Source organism: Hyperoodon ampullatus (genome assembly GCF_949752795.1).
Source record: "Hyperoodon ampullatus genome assembly, chromosome: 4".
NCBI lineage: Eukaryota > Metazoa > Chordata > Mammalia > Artiodactyla > Ziphiidae > Hyperoodon > Hyperoodon ampullatus.
In genome coordinates, this window is record NC_136917.1 from 63,603,495 (window position 1) to 63,619,120 (window position 15,626).

General features: G+C 56.3%; 1 protein-coding gene across 1 annotated transcript in view; it reads right to left on the reverse strand.

Moving 5' to 3' along the window:
- TCF7 (transcription factor 7) overlaps positions 1–15,626 on the reverse strand; it is a gene marked incomplete at both ends in the record, with an annotated part of 31,073 nt that overhangs the window by 5,343 nt on the left and 10,104 nt on the right. The window contains 2 exon segments of the mRNA XM_079703361.1: positions 2,038–2,128; positions 2,972–3,083. Coding sequence (XP_079559487.1) covers positions 2,038–2,128; positions 2,972–3,083 — 203 coding nt within the window.

Consider the following 15,626-nt stretch of genomic DNA (forward strand, 5'->3'; position numbering starts at 1 on the left):
GCCTCAGCTTGGGCAGAGCTCGGGGGATGCTGTCCTGACTCAGTCCTTTGCTCAGCAGGATGCACAACAGAGTTGAGTGCACACACACCTGCACACGTGTACATGCACTGCCTCTGGCTGCTCTGTTGTGCTCTGCACTGTATGGCCTGGGCTTAGGCCTCCTGCATTCCCACTGGCTTCATTCTCTGGTATAGGGCAGCGTGGGGCTGGAGAATGACAGACGGACGGATGGACAGACGACTGACACAGGGCAAGCACTGGCCTGGGCATGGCCTCTTGTGGGCACTGAAGCCTGGGCAACAGGAAGCAGGAGCCTAGCTGCAGGGTAGGGGACTCACCTGGGGTAGGGGGCGCCAGGGGCTGCGGTGGGGGCAGGGAAGTGCTGTCTATATCCGCAGGAAGGGGACAGGGGGTAGAGAGGAGGGCTGGGCCTGTGGTTGGGAGAGATAGCTGTTAGCAGTCTGGCTACTTGCCAAATGTGGGGAACGACTTCCCCACCTTGCTCGGGCCTGACCCCTAGTGTAATAAGGAAAATTGGCTTCTGCTTGGACCACTCTAGTGTATGTTTTAAACACCAGCCACCAGAGGGCAACCTTTCCCTCTACAGCAGCGGTCCCCAACCTTTCTGGCACCAGGGACCGGTTTTGTGGAAGACAGTTTTTCCACAGACTTGGGGCTTGCCCTGCTGCTCACCTGCTGTGCGGCCCGGTTCCTAACCCCTGCTCTACAGGCTTACCTTCCCTCTACTCGTGTATAAGGGGTAGAAATGGCAGCATTCTCCTGGGACCCAGGTTAGTAGGTCCCTGGGGTCCCTCCAGCCTCACCTCCTGAAATTCGGGCTTGATACCTGCACACCTGCCCTAAGGCCTTTGCACTCACTGTTGACACTGTTAGGATTGTTCTTCTGTCCCACTTTGCTTCAAACTCTCCTGGTCATCTGTCAAGGTCTTGCTTGGCCAAAATACCCTTTCTCCTGAAAGCCCTTGAGATCCCAAACTGGATGAGGTGTCCCTCCAGGCTTCTACAGTCCTCAAAGCACTGCTAACAGTGCTCTGTAATTGGCCTCTTGGCTGACTTGTGCACTAGGTGGACTGAGTTCTGAGAGGGCAGGGACCTGAGGATCAACCAGCTTCAGCAGTGCTTCTCTGGTTCCCAGAACCTGCCCGGTGCATTTAAATCCTGGGGGTACTCGTAAGGGTAGTCCTGATTTGTATTCAAGGTGGAGCTTTATCCGGAGACAATCTGGACATGGAAGAGTGAGCTGAACGTGGATAAAGGGCAAGTAGGAAGGGGCAGGCGGGCCCCAGGTTGGGCTTCTGGCCTGCTCTGCCTTCCTGGGAAGCCAAGCTTTCCTGCTTTTGGGTAATTGCCCCAACCTAGAGAGGCTAGAGACCTGCCTAGGTCAAACTGCGCATGATGAACAAAGGGTCACGTACTCTGCCAAGGCCCAGATCTGGGTGAAGACGGGCCCTTTGGCTCACAGTTGGGCCTACTGAATGGGATCCAGGCTGTCTTTCCCTGGCCCAGCCTTAGACGGCTCTCCAAGCAGAATGCCAGGGGCTTGCACTGAAGCAGGCACCATAGGGGCAAGAAGGGCCCTGCCCTTCAAGCAGCTCAGCCAAGGAAGGGACCAGCCAGCAGTAGACACTGAGGCAAGTGGGAAGTATCCCTCTGTCCACCAGGCCACTGAGAAGCAACAGCCTCTCGTGGCCACGCATGCTGCCACCTCCCTGGTCAGGCCTACTTTTTCTTCCTCACGTACTCATATGGCCCTGAACAGCCCAGGGTTCCCCCGTTAAAGTCTCAGACGTTACGGCAGAGTGTGATAGGGCTAGGACCAGGAGCTAGGTCTCCTGCCTTCCCAGAGGGAGTATGTCTGGCTAGCTGAGGCATGGATAGAGCTGCTGGCCAGCCCCTAGTACCTGTACAGAGCTGGCATCAGGGTGCTCAGCACAGAAGGGTGGAGGAGGAAGATGGAAGGGCAGGTGTGGGTCCAACCAGTGCAAGGTGCCCCTTTCCCACTGGGCCCTCACTCACCAGCTCACAGTGTGCGGGAGCTGTCCCATGCTGCCTGAGGTCAGAGAGTAGAAGCCAGAGAGGTCAGGGGTCTGCAGAGGCCTGTGAACTCCTGCAGTGGAGAGGGGCCGAGTAAGTGAGCCAGCCTGACCTGGAGGCCACTTCAGCTTGTTACTGCATCCTGGAGCCTCCTGTGGGGCCCTCCTAGGATCCCATCTCCATGTGCTAGAGGGAGGACCAGACATACTGGTTTGTTCAGGACTATCCCAGTGTGACAATAGTGCCCCATTTACAGGCTAGGGGAATCAAGGGCAGAGGGTTTGGGTGACCTGCCTACGGACAGTGGCTGGACAATGGCAGAGTTGGAGTCATTCAGGAGTGGGAGGCCAGACCTTGCCACACCCTGGTCCAATGCTGATCTGTAACTGGGGCCTCTCTGCTGGGGGCTCTAGCCTGGCTTTCCCGGCAGGAGGCAGACCCCCTGGCCTGGGGAGCCAGGGCTCCACCCGCCCCCCCATGCCCCCTCCTCCCCAGGGTTGAGTCAGCAGGTTTCCCACAGCCGACAATGGCTGATTTCAGAATGACTTTGCCCGAGGCTGAGGTGAATCAGCCATCACAACCACCACTTTCCATTTTCTCACTGGGGGAGGGAAAGACTACAAATTTTATATTTATCAGCTTTACAGAGGCCTACTCCCATACTGGTATTGGGTAGTCATGCAGGATTTAGGCTCCTACCTCAACCTGAAGCCTTCAGATTTTGACCAGGTACCACCTTCCCCAACCCTTTGGTGCCCTCAGGCTCCTCAATCTTTTGGGCATGTTCGAGGGGCCCTGAGTTTGCACAGCCCCAGGTTCTCCATGGTCTAGCCACCTGGTCTCAGAAGGCTGGGACTTGATCTCCCCACTCCCCAGCTCTGGGTCTTGTTGGGCCCTTCCCATCCAGGATCCATACCTTGCTTCTGGCTGATGTCGGCTGGAGCAGGTGTGGGGTGTGGGCTGCTGAAATGGTCATAGAGAGGAGAGAGTTGGGGGACGCCGTGGGAAGGCTGACTGGCCTTGTTGTGCTGAAAAACGAGGAGGGTGGGTGAATGTGGGGGACCTGAGGGAGGAAGGCACGAGACCGGGGTGCACATATAGGAAGAGCCCCAATTAGCTGTGTGGCGGCAGCCCAACCACCAGAGGAAAGTGGAGGTGATCAAAACCGCAGGCTTCACTGGACAGGACCCCACTCAGGCCACCTGGTGTCCAGTGGCCCTGCCTCTCCACCCAACTTTGCCCAAGCAGTCCAGTCTCCTAGAGAGCCTCTCGGTCTTTCTTGGCCCTCAGTTCTAGGAGGCGTTTCCCCTGCCCAGGAAATTCTTCCTGCCTCCTGGTTTCAGAGATCCCCCAGTTTCTCTGAGGCCCTATGGCTTGTCTGGGGAGCTGCTCACAAGCCTCCAGCCCTAAGACAGCCTGGAGCTTGCTGTCCCCCTCCTCTAGCCCCCAGACTGAGGGGCTTGAGTCTGACCCTCTGGAACCACCTCAGGCTTAAGAGGATTTGTTGACATAGGGAAGGGGCTCCCTCAGCTCTCTAACTCAGGGGAGGTGGGGCAAGGTGGTGCCAGCTGTGGCCAGGCTCCCCCCAGGGCCAACCCACCCAGCCTCCACATTTCCTGTTTCCTCAGCACCACAGGACTCTTACTTTTCACGCTAGTCACATGGATTTGTCATGAGTTGACTCATATTCAGACTGGGACGGGGGCTCCCCTGAGACCCAACCACAGGGAGTTTGCGGCTCAGGGCCAAGGCCTAGCTCTGCATATCCTCGGTGCGCACCTTTGCAGGCCAGGGCCCTGGAGACATCATCTAAAACTGAAGGTCAGCTTCCACTTGGAAAAGTCCACCTGTGGGGATGCTGCTGGCTGGGAGCACAGATGAGTGACTTCTAACCCACGACACAGAAGAAATGGGACATCTTTGGGGCAAGACAGTCATGAGAGATGGTAGTCTGGGCTCCTCCCCACCCTGTAGGTGAAATTTCTCACTGGCTGAATTTAGCCAGACTCCTTAACATCTCTGGGCTTCCTCTCCTGTGTAGTGGATGGGGTTCATGATCCCTTCATCACCAGGTTTGGGGAAGGTGAGGGTAGCTCTTGGTGAGGAGGCCTGGCACTGGTCCTTTGGCACTGGCTGTTGGGGGTCCAGAGTGAGGCTAGAGGGAAGGGCAGGTATGAGCCACACTGTAGCCATGGCATGAGGCTCCCAGATGGGCACAGGATCCCACACCTCCCAGCAACAGCCCCGGCCACCCCCTTTCCCACATTCCTGCCTCCAGGGGAGCTTCAGGCTGGGCTACAAGCTGTACCCTTCCCTTCAGGGCTCGGTAAATTGCTCACACTGCCACCTGTCAGTCCCTTGCTCATCCATCTGCCCACCAGGAGGAGTCTTAGATACCAGGGATGATGAGCCTGCCTTCTGTCCTCAGGCAGATAGGAGTTAATGCTCTAATAGTGGTGGCTCCTTCTTTGCGGCTGGCATGGATCTGGCATCACAACCACTTCCTGAGGCCGATGCCTCACCTCTGACCAGAGGCCTCTCCTGGCCTCCTGGGGCAGCGCAGGAGAGCTTCCGAGGACTCTCCACTGTGAGCCTGAGGAAGAGTCTGCCAACCACGTTCAGTTCCTGGATCTAATTTACTACAATACCTGAGCACCTATTATCTTGTCTCAAATGGCTCTTGTGAGGATAAAGCCAGGAGCTCAAGCAGTCAGGTGTCAAGTAATGAGGAAGGGACATGTAAGAAGCCCCTCATTCACCCTGAAGAGTGAGGAGGAAACGTTACTTAGAGTGCTTCCCTAGCCCCCTGGTGCCAGGCCTCACATGGGCCAGATTTGGTCTTATTATGCCAAAGGAGGTCTGCCTGGAGATGGCAGACACACCTGGCAGCCCACTGGCAGCATCACTTGGGAAGAGTGAAGACGGGGCCATGCTGTTCAAGGCTTTGGTTGGTGGGACCCTCCTGTTGCTCTGTGAAGGCTGGGCTTCCTGAACAAGCTGGGGGGAAGCTCCTGTCATTCCCAGGCCTTCTTTTATCCCCAGCATGGACCCAGACACACCTGTGACAGGTTGGGATTGTGCGCGGGAATGGAAGGTGGAAAACAGGATCCTCAGGCCTGCAGGTGACCGGCAAGAGAGAGAGGAGCAGACTGGGACAGTAGGTGTGGGGTATGGGGTGTGGGGGAATGTGACCCCTTCATGTACTGAGTACTTGCCACATGCCAGGCACTGTGCCCAGCACTTTGCAAGCGCAGTCTTATTCCCACCAGGGCACCAGCAGGTTGCTATTTCTCCCATTTGTAAGTCCTCCAGCTGCCACCTCCTGTCTTGCTCCCCTTTATTGCAGACCTCAGCAGAGCTGTCCCCATTTGCTGCCTCTAGTCCTCAGCTCTCATTATGCCTTCATCCAGGCCAGTCTCTTGCCCCATCACTTCCCTAGGTGACTCGTCAAGGTCCCCAGTGACTTCCATGTTGCTGAACTCAGCGGTCAATTCTCAGTCTGCATTTTACCTGACTTCTCAGCACACTGAACACAACTGATTTCTCCCTCCTCGTGGTAGTTTCTTCACTTGGATTCCAGAATGCCACACTTCCCTGATTTTCCTCTAACCTCAGAGACCACTCCTTCTCGGCCTTGTTTCTGGCTCTTCATCTTCTTCCTGACCTGACCCAAGCTTGGCCCTCAGTTCTCTATCAATCCTCCCCTCCCAGGCTGCTCTCATCCAGGCTTACGGCTTTAAACGTCTTCATCTGATGACTCCACATCTGTATCTCCAGCCCCCACTTCTCCTAGGAACGCCACTCTCCAAATGCTCCCCAAATTCAACATGTCCAAAGTAGAACCTTTGACTTCCTGCCCCAAACATTCCTCTCCATCTTCCTCAGTTAATGGTAACTCCCTCCTTCCAGTGGCTGAGACCAAACAGCTTGGAGTCACCTTTGACGCTTCTTTTTCTCACACTCCACCTCCAATTTGTCAGCAGATCCTAATGGCTCTACTTTCAAAGTATAACAGAATCCAACCACTTCTTTCTTTCTCCCTTTCCCCACCCAGTCCAAGCCACAGTCCCTTCTCACCTGGCGACTGCAGCAGCCTCCTGCTTCCTCAGTCCTCCATCCAGCAGCCATATAAATCAGATCACGTTGCTCCTCAGCCCAGGCCTATGAAGCTCCAGGATCAGGCCCCCAACTACCTCTCTAACACCATTACCTTCCTCTCTCCTTGCTCACTATGCCCAGCACTTCTCATGGTTGTTTCAGCCTCCAGCCTCTTCCTCCAGCCTCCAGCCTCCAGCCTCTTCCTCCAGTTAGTTACTCCAGTGGTCATTTTTAACTGTGCCAGGATGGGAAGTGGGTTGGGAAGTACAGCTCTAGGCTTGCTGACCTTTTTCACTGACCTTTCCTCTACAGGACCCTGGGCCAGTATGCCCCTTGTAAAATGAGCATGATCATATCAACCCTGCCTACCTCACTGGTCAAGGATACAAAAAAACCTACTGTATCCTAGAATTTTTGGGAGCAGGAGCCAAGGGCCTATGAAGGTGGAAAGCTTTATGGAAACCTCGGGGGCCTTTTTACCCTGATAAGTTCCTAGGACAGGGATTAGCCAGATCCCAGGCCTTGTGGCACACAGGGAGATTAGCCTCAGGGCCCACTCCCTCAGGAACCTGGGACCCTGGTGGAAGGCATTCCACTATTCGCCATCTAAGGGCACAAATGCCTGGAGCCCTGGTGCAATGGGTGGAATGAACACCCTCCACAGGGCCCTGCAGACCACGGAGCTTTCAAGTCTAAACTTCTGCTTCAGAGAAGGCCCTGCCATCCAGCCTTGGCTCTGGCTTTTCAGCCCTCAGAGTTATAAGCCTGGCTGGTGGAACAGGCAGCTCTGACCCGGGGAAATCTTAGGAGCAGAGCCTGGGGTCCAAGGTGCCAGCTCTAGGAAGACAGTCCCGGAGTCCCACTCTGCCCAGGGCAGGGAGAGGGTGGCTCCACAGCAGGTTTCGCAGCACACCACCTTCCCTGGGGAAGGCTCGTTTGGGCCACGAAGCCCTATCACCTGAGGGACAGCTAGAGCTGACCCTCCTTGGCCAGGCTGGTTAAGCTCCATGTTGTAACACAGCTCATTCTAGGTCTAGGAAACCTCAGAATCCAGCTCACCCTATAGCCTCTGGCCTGGTTATGTATGTGTGTGACAGGAGCAGATGGACAGAGGGCTCATCCTGTCCCCCATCCTTCCCTGGGAACTGGGGAAAAGCCTCATTGAACGGGAGTCTGTAGCCAGGCCACAGGAGAAGTGCCAGGTGGGTGGAGGTGGGGCTGAGAACCTGCCTGCAGGTGGAGGCCCTGAGGTGCCAGGGCTCCAGGGCAGAGCACTGATGGCCTGGCCAGTCCTTCCCACGTTCGTGCAGGCTGCCTCTCAGCCTCACTCCCCAGCCCCCTGCATGCCCAGTGGTGGCAGCCAGGGGAAACTGTCTGGCGCAGGACCTGGTGCCCCAAGCCCCTCTCAGCCAATGGAACGTCCCGCTCCACGGCCCCAGCACAAGGCTGTCCCAGGGCTAGGCTGCCCAGCCAGCAGGGTGGAGTTGCCTGGGGCCTGGCCTGTGTCTGGGGAGCCCAGTGACTGGAGCTCTGCTCCTCTCCTCCCCTGATGGTGCCTGTGCCCTGCCTCCGAGGGAAGGAGGCAGGCCTGCGTTGATCGTCCCCACCGGTCCCTGAGTATCTCGACGGCACAACCTCATCTCTTACCTCTAAGGGCAGAGTGCCAGGCATAGCGCTGGGCACTCAGTAAGCGCTCCCAGCATGGTGGGATGTATAAACAAATGAAAGACCTAACAGCAGACCATACTCCTTGATCAGCACACTCCAAGACCCCTGTTCTTGGCCTTTGCATACAGCCCCTTTCCCCTCTCCCCCTCCAGACTGCAGCACTCCAGGACTAGTCTAGACTCTGAGACCCTTGGACTGGGAACAGCCTTAGCAGAGGCGGTCCTTCCTGCCACGGCATTGCTCTTACTGTGCTTCCCCACGCCGGTTCAAAACCTATCGTTCCAAAGGCGGTCCTCATCCTTCTGGAATCTTTTCGTTGTCCCATGGTTGGAAATTCCTCACTCTGGTGCCCCAGCAAGCCCTCCTCTTGCTGAGCAGGCTGGAGCCAAGAAGGGGCCCTAGGGCAGGGCCAGGCAGGAGGAGGTGGAAATGAGGGACTCCTGAGGTCGGTCTCCTCTGCTCTGAAGTCGGGCTTGGGCCTGGCCGGGCTGCTCCCACCTCCCTCTTCCCCAACCCCCAACTTCCTGCAGGCTCAGGTGAAAAATAAACACGGTCGGCATTTTCCCTGCAGACCGCAGAGGTCGGCTTACAGGCTGTGTGCACCCTGAGAGCCCTTGCCACTGCCAGCAGAGAAGCTCCCTCGCCTCTAACGGTTGACTCTGAAAACCCCCAAACGCTCAAGAAGCCGCACAACACTTTCTCAGCGAAGAAAGCTGCTGCTTCCTCTGGTCTCAAGCCTGGGGGGTTGGAAGCCTGTGAGGCTGACAAGGCCCTCCCAAGAAGGTCTCCCCTTGGCAGGGACTATGCCAGGAGGAGCACCACCCCCCAACACACACATACACACACTGCACCAGAATTCGCAGTTGATCACTATCAGCAGACACAGTCAGTCAGGATGTATTTACTAAGCTCCTACAATGTATCAGGCCAGGAGATCAGCATCTGCTAATGACAGCTGATGGTTTATACCCTGTGCGAGGCATAATTCTGAGCACCTTATAGAGTTTAACTCATGTACTCCTAAAACCTATGAAATAGGTACAATTATTATCCCCATTTAATAAACGAGGAAACTGAGATGGAGACATTACATAGCTTGCCCAAGGTCACACAGCTTGTAAGTGGCAGAGGTGAGATTCCACCCACTGTACTGCAAAGGCCCTACGGTTATCAAGGATAGAACAAGGGGGAACAGGGGAAGGAGTCCCAGTCCTAAACTCAGTCTCTCCCTTCTTCAGCCTAGTTGGTCAGAGTCACCTGAGGCAGTGCTCCCCTGACCCTAAAGATGCTCCACTAAGTTCTGGGACCCCGGGATTGGGGTTCTAGCTATACCCCATGCCTGCCTGCCTGCCAGCCAGGGCTGCTGGCACGGGGAGCTTGCCTGATGGCTATAGTTGGGACATGACCCCAGGTCCCCAGCCCACATCTCCCCGACTCACTCTCGCACAGCCACACCCCAGCCATACCCAACCACGCAGGCCTGCCTCTCTCTTACCCAGGCGTCCGGCTCTCCGCCTCTGCACCTTAACCCACCCCTTACGCCCTCCCCTCCCAGCTTTCCACACTTCCTCCTACTCTTTGCCATATTGATTCCTTCTCATCCTGACTTCTGTCTAAGGGCCACCTCCTTAGGACTGTGACCTGGGTGGGGTTCCACCAGCCCAGCAGGCAGAGCTGCCCACTTGCTGCAGGGGTTGTTGGCCTGGGGGTCCTAAAGGGCAGAATCGGCTTGTTAGTCATCTCTGCCTCTCCAGGGTCTGTACTTGGCATGTTCATTAAGACTTGCTGAATGAAGGCCTCTAGAATACCTGATGCCCCAGAGCCCCTGCATGCCTACCCACTCATCCAACCATGGACCTGACTTCAGTCTCTTGGCTCCTAGAAGGGGGAGGGGGGTATTCCTGATGCCCGCTCTGGAGCTGCGGAACGGCCCTTGGGACGAGTCCACAGAAGGAGGGCAGATCCACACCTCGAACTAGATAGAAGGGTGGACTATTGACAGAGTTATTGTTCTCTCTGCCAAGTGCACAGATGTGAAATTCAGTATTGTAAATGCCACATGTGACAACTTATTTGAGGCAGGCGTTATCCTTCCCGTTTTACTCATGAGGGACGTGAGGCTCAGTGACGCTGAGAAAATTGCAAGTCAGTGCCGGGGACCCCTTTAAGGTCTCTCAGGGTCTTCAAGCAACACCAGACAGCCACATTCTCATCTCTCACCTCCTGTCCCCCTGTGCTCCAGCCACTTTGGCCTCAAGGGCCATGCTGTTGCCTCTGCCTGGAGAGCTCTCCCCCCACCTGTTGGGCTCTCAAAGTTGGGTCTCTAGCAGTACGTGTAGGTAGGGCCCAGTGTGAGCCAGTGTTTAGGGAGCGTGTGGCAGCACTGGACAAAGCACCCTGGCTGGGGCTGGGCATGGTCACAGCAGCACACAGGAGGCTGGGAGGAACTGGGGCCACTGCTGGGAGTCAGGGACATCCTGCCTGGCAACTGAGACCCTGTGCCTCCTTCTACCCAATCTCCTCCTTCCTGCAACACCTTGGGAGTCGAAATCACCAGACAGTCAAAGCCAGGGCTACCACTAGTTCATATGGTGCCTTTGTGCTAACTAGAAAAAGTACCCTTTCCTCTGGAGAGACAGCCGGGCCCACACCAGGGCACGTGGCTTGGGGAGCATAGTGCAGGCTAGATTTCAGCTCCTTGGCCCAGGTCCCCTGCATAACCCCACACAGTGGCCCTGCTCAAGAGGTCCTCTCCAGTTCTCACTTCTCTTCCCTGCATTGCCAGAAACCAGGCCACGCTCCATCCAGGGTCTGCCACTGAACTTCTGCTCTGGCCTTGTTCAGTTCCTCTGGACTCCTCTCCCAGCTCCAGGGCCCACTAGTGCCCACCACACACAGCTCCCCCAGTCCTCTAGGTCTGGAGCTGGGGATCCACTGTCCAGCACCCACGGTGCTTAAGTGCCAAGGAGTCTGGCCAGTTTCTGAGTGGGAAGCTGCCCCACGGCCTGGGACCATGAGAATGAACTTCCCAGAAGGAAGCAGGTCCTCCAAAGGGGACTCGCCTGCATATCAGCCAAGCCTTGATGTGCGGGCTCCCGCAGACCCCACGTCTGCAGATATCCCCCGGCTGGGCTCATGCCCTTTTATAGCCAGCCCCCGCTGCCCAGGACATGGTGCTCTCCAGATGACGGCCCTCAAGCACCCCGCCCACAGCGTGCTGGACACCTTGTGCTAGACGCCCACCACAGAGCATGGAGCCGCGGCTGTGTGGCCAGCTGAGCTGGAGAGCTGGGGTATGGCTGGGCCACACCCCTGTGGACCAGGAGGCTTTAGTCCCGCCTGCCAGCACAGGACTGTGGTCAGGGATGCACAGAGCCCTCCCAGGTCCACGTGGCCAGTCCAGCAGCTGCCTGGCCTCGACATCAGATACGGGGTCCTGCCACAGCAGAGGCGAGGACTCGAGTCCCTGCCTACAGCCTTGGCAAACCACAGGCCTGCTCTAGACCCAGCCTGGCCCCGAGGCACCCCCGGAGCTAGCGGAACCTCACTTAGCTGAGTGGCCTGGCCCACAGCCTCCAGTGGTTTCTATGCATTCGTTTACTTTTGTTTTCCTTCTTCCTCTCTGAGGTAAACGCCCCTCAGGACAGGATGTTTTCAGAGGAAAATATAAGCTTCCGGGAGCTGCTGCAGCCGAGCTGCTAGTTGATGCTACCGACACACTGTCTGGGGACTCTGCAGCAGCCCGGGGGCTGGGCGTCCCCTGTCCAGGCAGTCGCCCCCCCAGCTCCTCAAGGCCCAGCCCTCCAGGAGCCCATGTGCCTGAGGCAGAGGCCGGGGCACAACCTCGGCTCAGGCTGTCTTTGGCAGTAGGGAAAGCCAGGCTCTGGGAAGAAGGCATTTGAGGAGTTCAGAGGTTTTGTTCCCCTGGGAGCAAAACCAAAAGGCTTTGTAGAAAAGGCATGAAGAAAGCAGCGGACGTGCAGATTTAGACACAGCAGCCCCCACTAGTGGCAGCCTCCTGTGTGCCTAGCACCCTGCAGGGTTCGCCCCCCGCCCCCCGAATCCCACCAGTCTTCCCAACCACTTTGTGACGTGTGTACAGATTGTGCGGATGAGGAAAGGGTAGCCGGGAGAGGTTAAACGACTTGCTCAACGTCTCAGAGCAAGTAATGACAGATCGGGATTTGAATCCAGCCCTTTGGGGTTCCTGGCCAGAGATCTTTACCACTCGGTGAGAGGCCTCACAGGCCAGCTGGTAGCGCGCAGCAATGGAGACCACACGTGTGAGGCGCAGGAGCCGAGTGGTTGCCAGGTTCTCCCCCCGCACACTGGGTCTCCTCACTAAGACCTCCACCCACCCGGGACCTGCTGGATTTTGCCAGCAACACCCTGCCCTCATAGGAGGTGATGTGGGTCCTCAGTCGTAAATGACTAAAGGAACCGTGAGAAGTCATTCTTCCCACCAGGTCTGGCCTCTTTTCCCCGTCCACGTGCACGCGGGGTGGGATGGCCACCCGCAGAAGAGTTAGCGTGCTGCCTAGGAGCAAGAGCCAGGACGGCCCGGCGCAGGGCCCAGAGAGGCGGAGGCTGATGGTCAGCAATGGCTCAAGGGTGGGAGGCAGAAGAGACTTAGAGATCTCACCCCCAGCCTTGGCACTGCATTCCTGCCCTGATTAATTCCAGCCAGCTTCTGACGAGCAAAGACAAGATGGGGGTCTCTGAGTTACCTGGTCTGTTCAGCTGCCTGCACCAGCCCCGGAGGACAGTTCTGCCCTGGGGCCACAGTCACGAAGCTCACTTGGGTCTAACCCTTGCAGCTACTGCCAGTTAAGGAAGGCCCTTGGGGCTCTGCCTGGACTCAGTCCAGTGGTTTATCCCAAGTGAACAAGGCAAGGAGTGGAAAGGAGTTGCTGGAGGCTTCAGGCCCCAGGATACTCCCACCCACTCCCACCCACAGGCCCCAGGATACTCCCACTCCCACTTACATTTGGCCCCTCACGCCAAGTGTAAGCAGACGGAGGAGTGCAGGGCTGCTGCAACTGCCACAGGGGGCCTCTTGGGGTGGAGCCCTCTAATGAGGTTGAGTTAGGGGGTTCCAAAAACCACACCAAACAGCTTTTACAGATACACACCTGAGTCTAACACTATAAAAACACAGGGAGAGGGTGAAACACTAAATTCCTGGGGGGGGGGTGAGGAGTGGGGATGGATGGGATGGGGGAGCCAAGGCGACCCAGCTGTAGCTATAAAACCCAACTTTTCAAAAATGAGTGGATAGGTATGTTGTCTAAGAGGCAAGGTAGCAGGTGGTAAGGGCAGGGAACACAGAGGTAGATGCCTGAATTCACATCTCTCCTCCAGCACTTGCAAAGTGTGTCTCTCTGTGCTTCGGGTTCCCCATCTGTACAATATCCATATCTCATAGGGATTAAATGAAGTAATATTTGTGTCTGCTAATATTTTTTAAAATTAATGAAGAAGAAAACAAAAGACAAAGGCGAGCATGTCCCTAGACCAAAGCTTTTCAGGAAAGCCGGACTTTGTGCCAGGCCAGGGCTGCTGGCCCTCGATTTCCTTCGGACTACTGCCAGACTGCTGTTGGGCCAGACTCCTGAGCTCCTGACTAGCCCTCAGTGACCAGAGCCAGGGCAGGGGCGGGGGGAGGCGTGGGGGGTGGCACGGGAGGAGCAGAGGAGGGCAGTGGTAGAAGAAGAAACTCTCAAAATGCCGCAGCAGGGCTGGGAGGTGGATCTGGTTCCCAAGGGGTTTGGGGAGGGGACAACCATGTGCAGGGATGCCCTCAGATTCCTCAGTCCAGCCATTCCTGTTGTCTCCGAGCCTAGGACACCCTCTAGCCCATCCCTGGACCACACAGAGGAGGGCACCTGGGCCAGAGAAGTCCAACAGTGAGCTCCAAGCTAAGCCAGGACCAGGACCAAAGTTAGAAAGAACGAACCAACCTATACATAGTTCTTAACTGTCCTTGAATCATGCATCAAACCTGATGTAATCTTTTTTTTAACATTTAATTTAATTTTTGGCTGCGCTGTGAGGCTTGCGGGATCTTAGTTCCCCAACCAGGGACTGAACCCATGCCCTCGGCAGTGAAAGCACAGAGTCCTAACCACTGGACCACCAGGGAATTCCCGAACCTGATGTCATCTTAAATGTCATTTATAAACACTTTTCCAGGTAATATTTATTCTGGAAGCCCTGAGGTCCTGCTTTTAACCAAGAAACAACCCTTTTGGCCCCCGATAGCATGTGGTCCAGCCCTGACCCAGGTCCAGAGCTCTGAGGTCATGCCCTAAGGGCCGAGTCTTTCCTTGAGGCCAGAGGAATTCAGCTCATAAACTCAACAGGAGTGGGTTCAGCTTTGCAGGCTGCAGTGCTCCCAACGAGCTCCACACAATCGAGACCAAAGGGACAGAGCAGAGCCTGGGCTCTGGGGTAAAACACCCCTCAGTCCAAGTCCTGACTCTGCCAGGTACTAGAAAGTTCTTAACCTCTCTGAGCCTCAGTTTCCCCATCTGTAAAATGAGAGCAATAATAGTATCTACTTTCTTGGCTTCTTGTAAGGATCTTGATATTAGGATTAAAAGTCCCCAGCACAGGTCTGGCACTTGGGATGTTCTTGACACGTGCACTATTACTGTGGCTGTTGTTATTCTTGCAACTGTTTACGAGCACCTACTATGGGTCAGGCGCTATGCTGGCCGCTAAGATTCCAGCAGTGAAGAAGACAGATGTGGCCTTGGCCCTGTAGATCCTCTCCAGCCCTTTTGATCCCAACCACCATCTCTTAAACCCCACCTCAACACGGCCATCAACGCTCGTGGCCTCTGCAATCCCAGCTTCATCTGGCCCCACACCCTTTGGTCTGTGTTCACCCCCCAGCCCCACCCATGGGGTTGCCCACCACAGCTGGGGGGCTCCCAGGCTGCAGCCTGCTTCAAAGCCTGTCAGCAAGCTCTGGGGCGGCTGCTGCAGCCCGGCACACACTCAGGGCCACCCCGCCTGGACCCTGGCTACAGCCACAGAGACCTCACTGCCGCTGCTGCAGAACTCTCTACAGGCTGCTTCTCAGCGTCCCTAAGTGCCCACCCACCCCCTGCCTGCCTGGCCACCGGGCCAGCCACAGAGCCATCTGATTTGAATGAAACTTCAAACTTAATGACTTTCATGCTGGTTATTTAAAACGCAATGTAATTTTCTTAAACACCCTATTATTTCCTTTGATAGCTACAAAGCTTCCCCCAATCCCATAAGCATGTTTATTTTTAGGGAAAAGAGTGGTTTTGCAGTTGGTCATAGAGGCTATAGGGAAAAGGAGCCTGCAGAAAGTAGGGCAAAGAGTCAACTGTAGCAGCCTGGAGACCCACAGCTGCCTTGCCTTCATGCTGGGGCAGACTCCACCGACACCACGGGGTCCAGGGCAGGACCCTGCCCTTCTCATACCAGCACATCCACCAGCGGCCCTCCTGTCTACCATCTGACAGTGGCCAAGTCCCCCTTCCTGTGCTTCCCCTCCACAGGGCCCCAGTGTGCTCATCTGTAAGATGGTTCCACTGGCTTCCCACAGACATGCCAGGCATCTATGGTCTAGGGAAGGGGTCCTGCGGCCACCGACATGCCCTCAGCTGCCTCCTCCAGACATTCTGCCCTAGTTAAGGCCTTGAGGCCTGCAGCTTTGACCAGCTGGACGAGATCTGTGCCCAGATAAAGTGGCCTCCGGCAGTGGCTACCCACACTGGGAGGGTGGGTGGGTGTGGCCCTGCCAGTCGGGGCCCCTGGCAAGGGAGGTG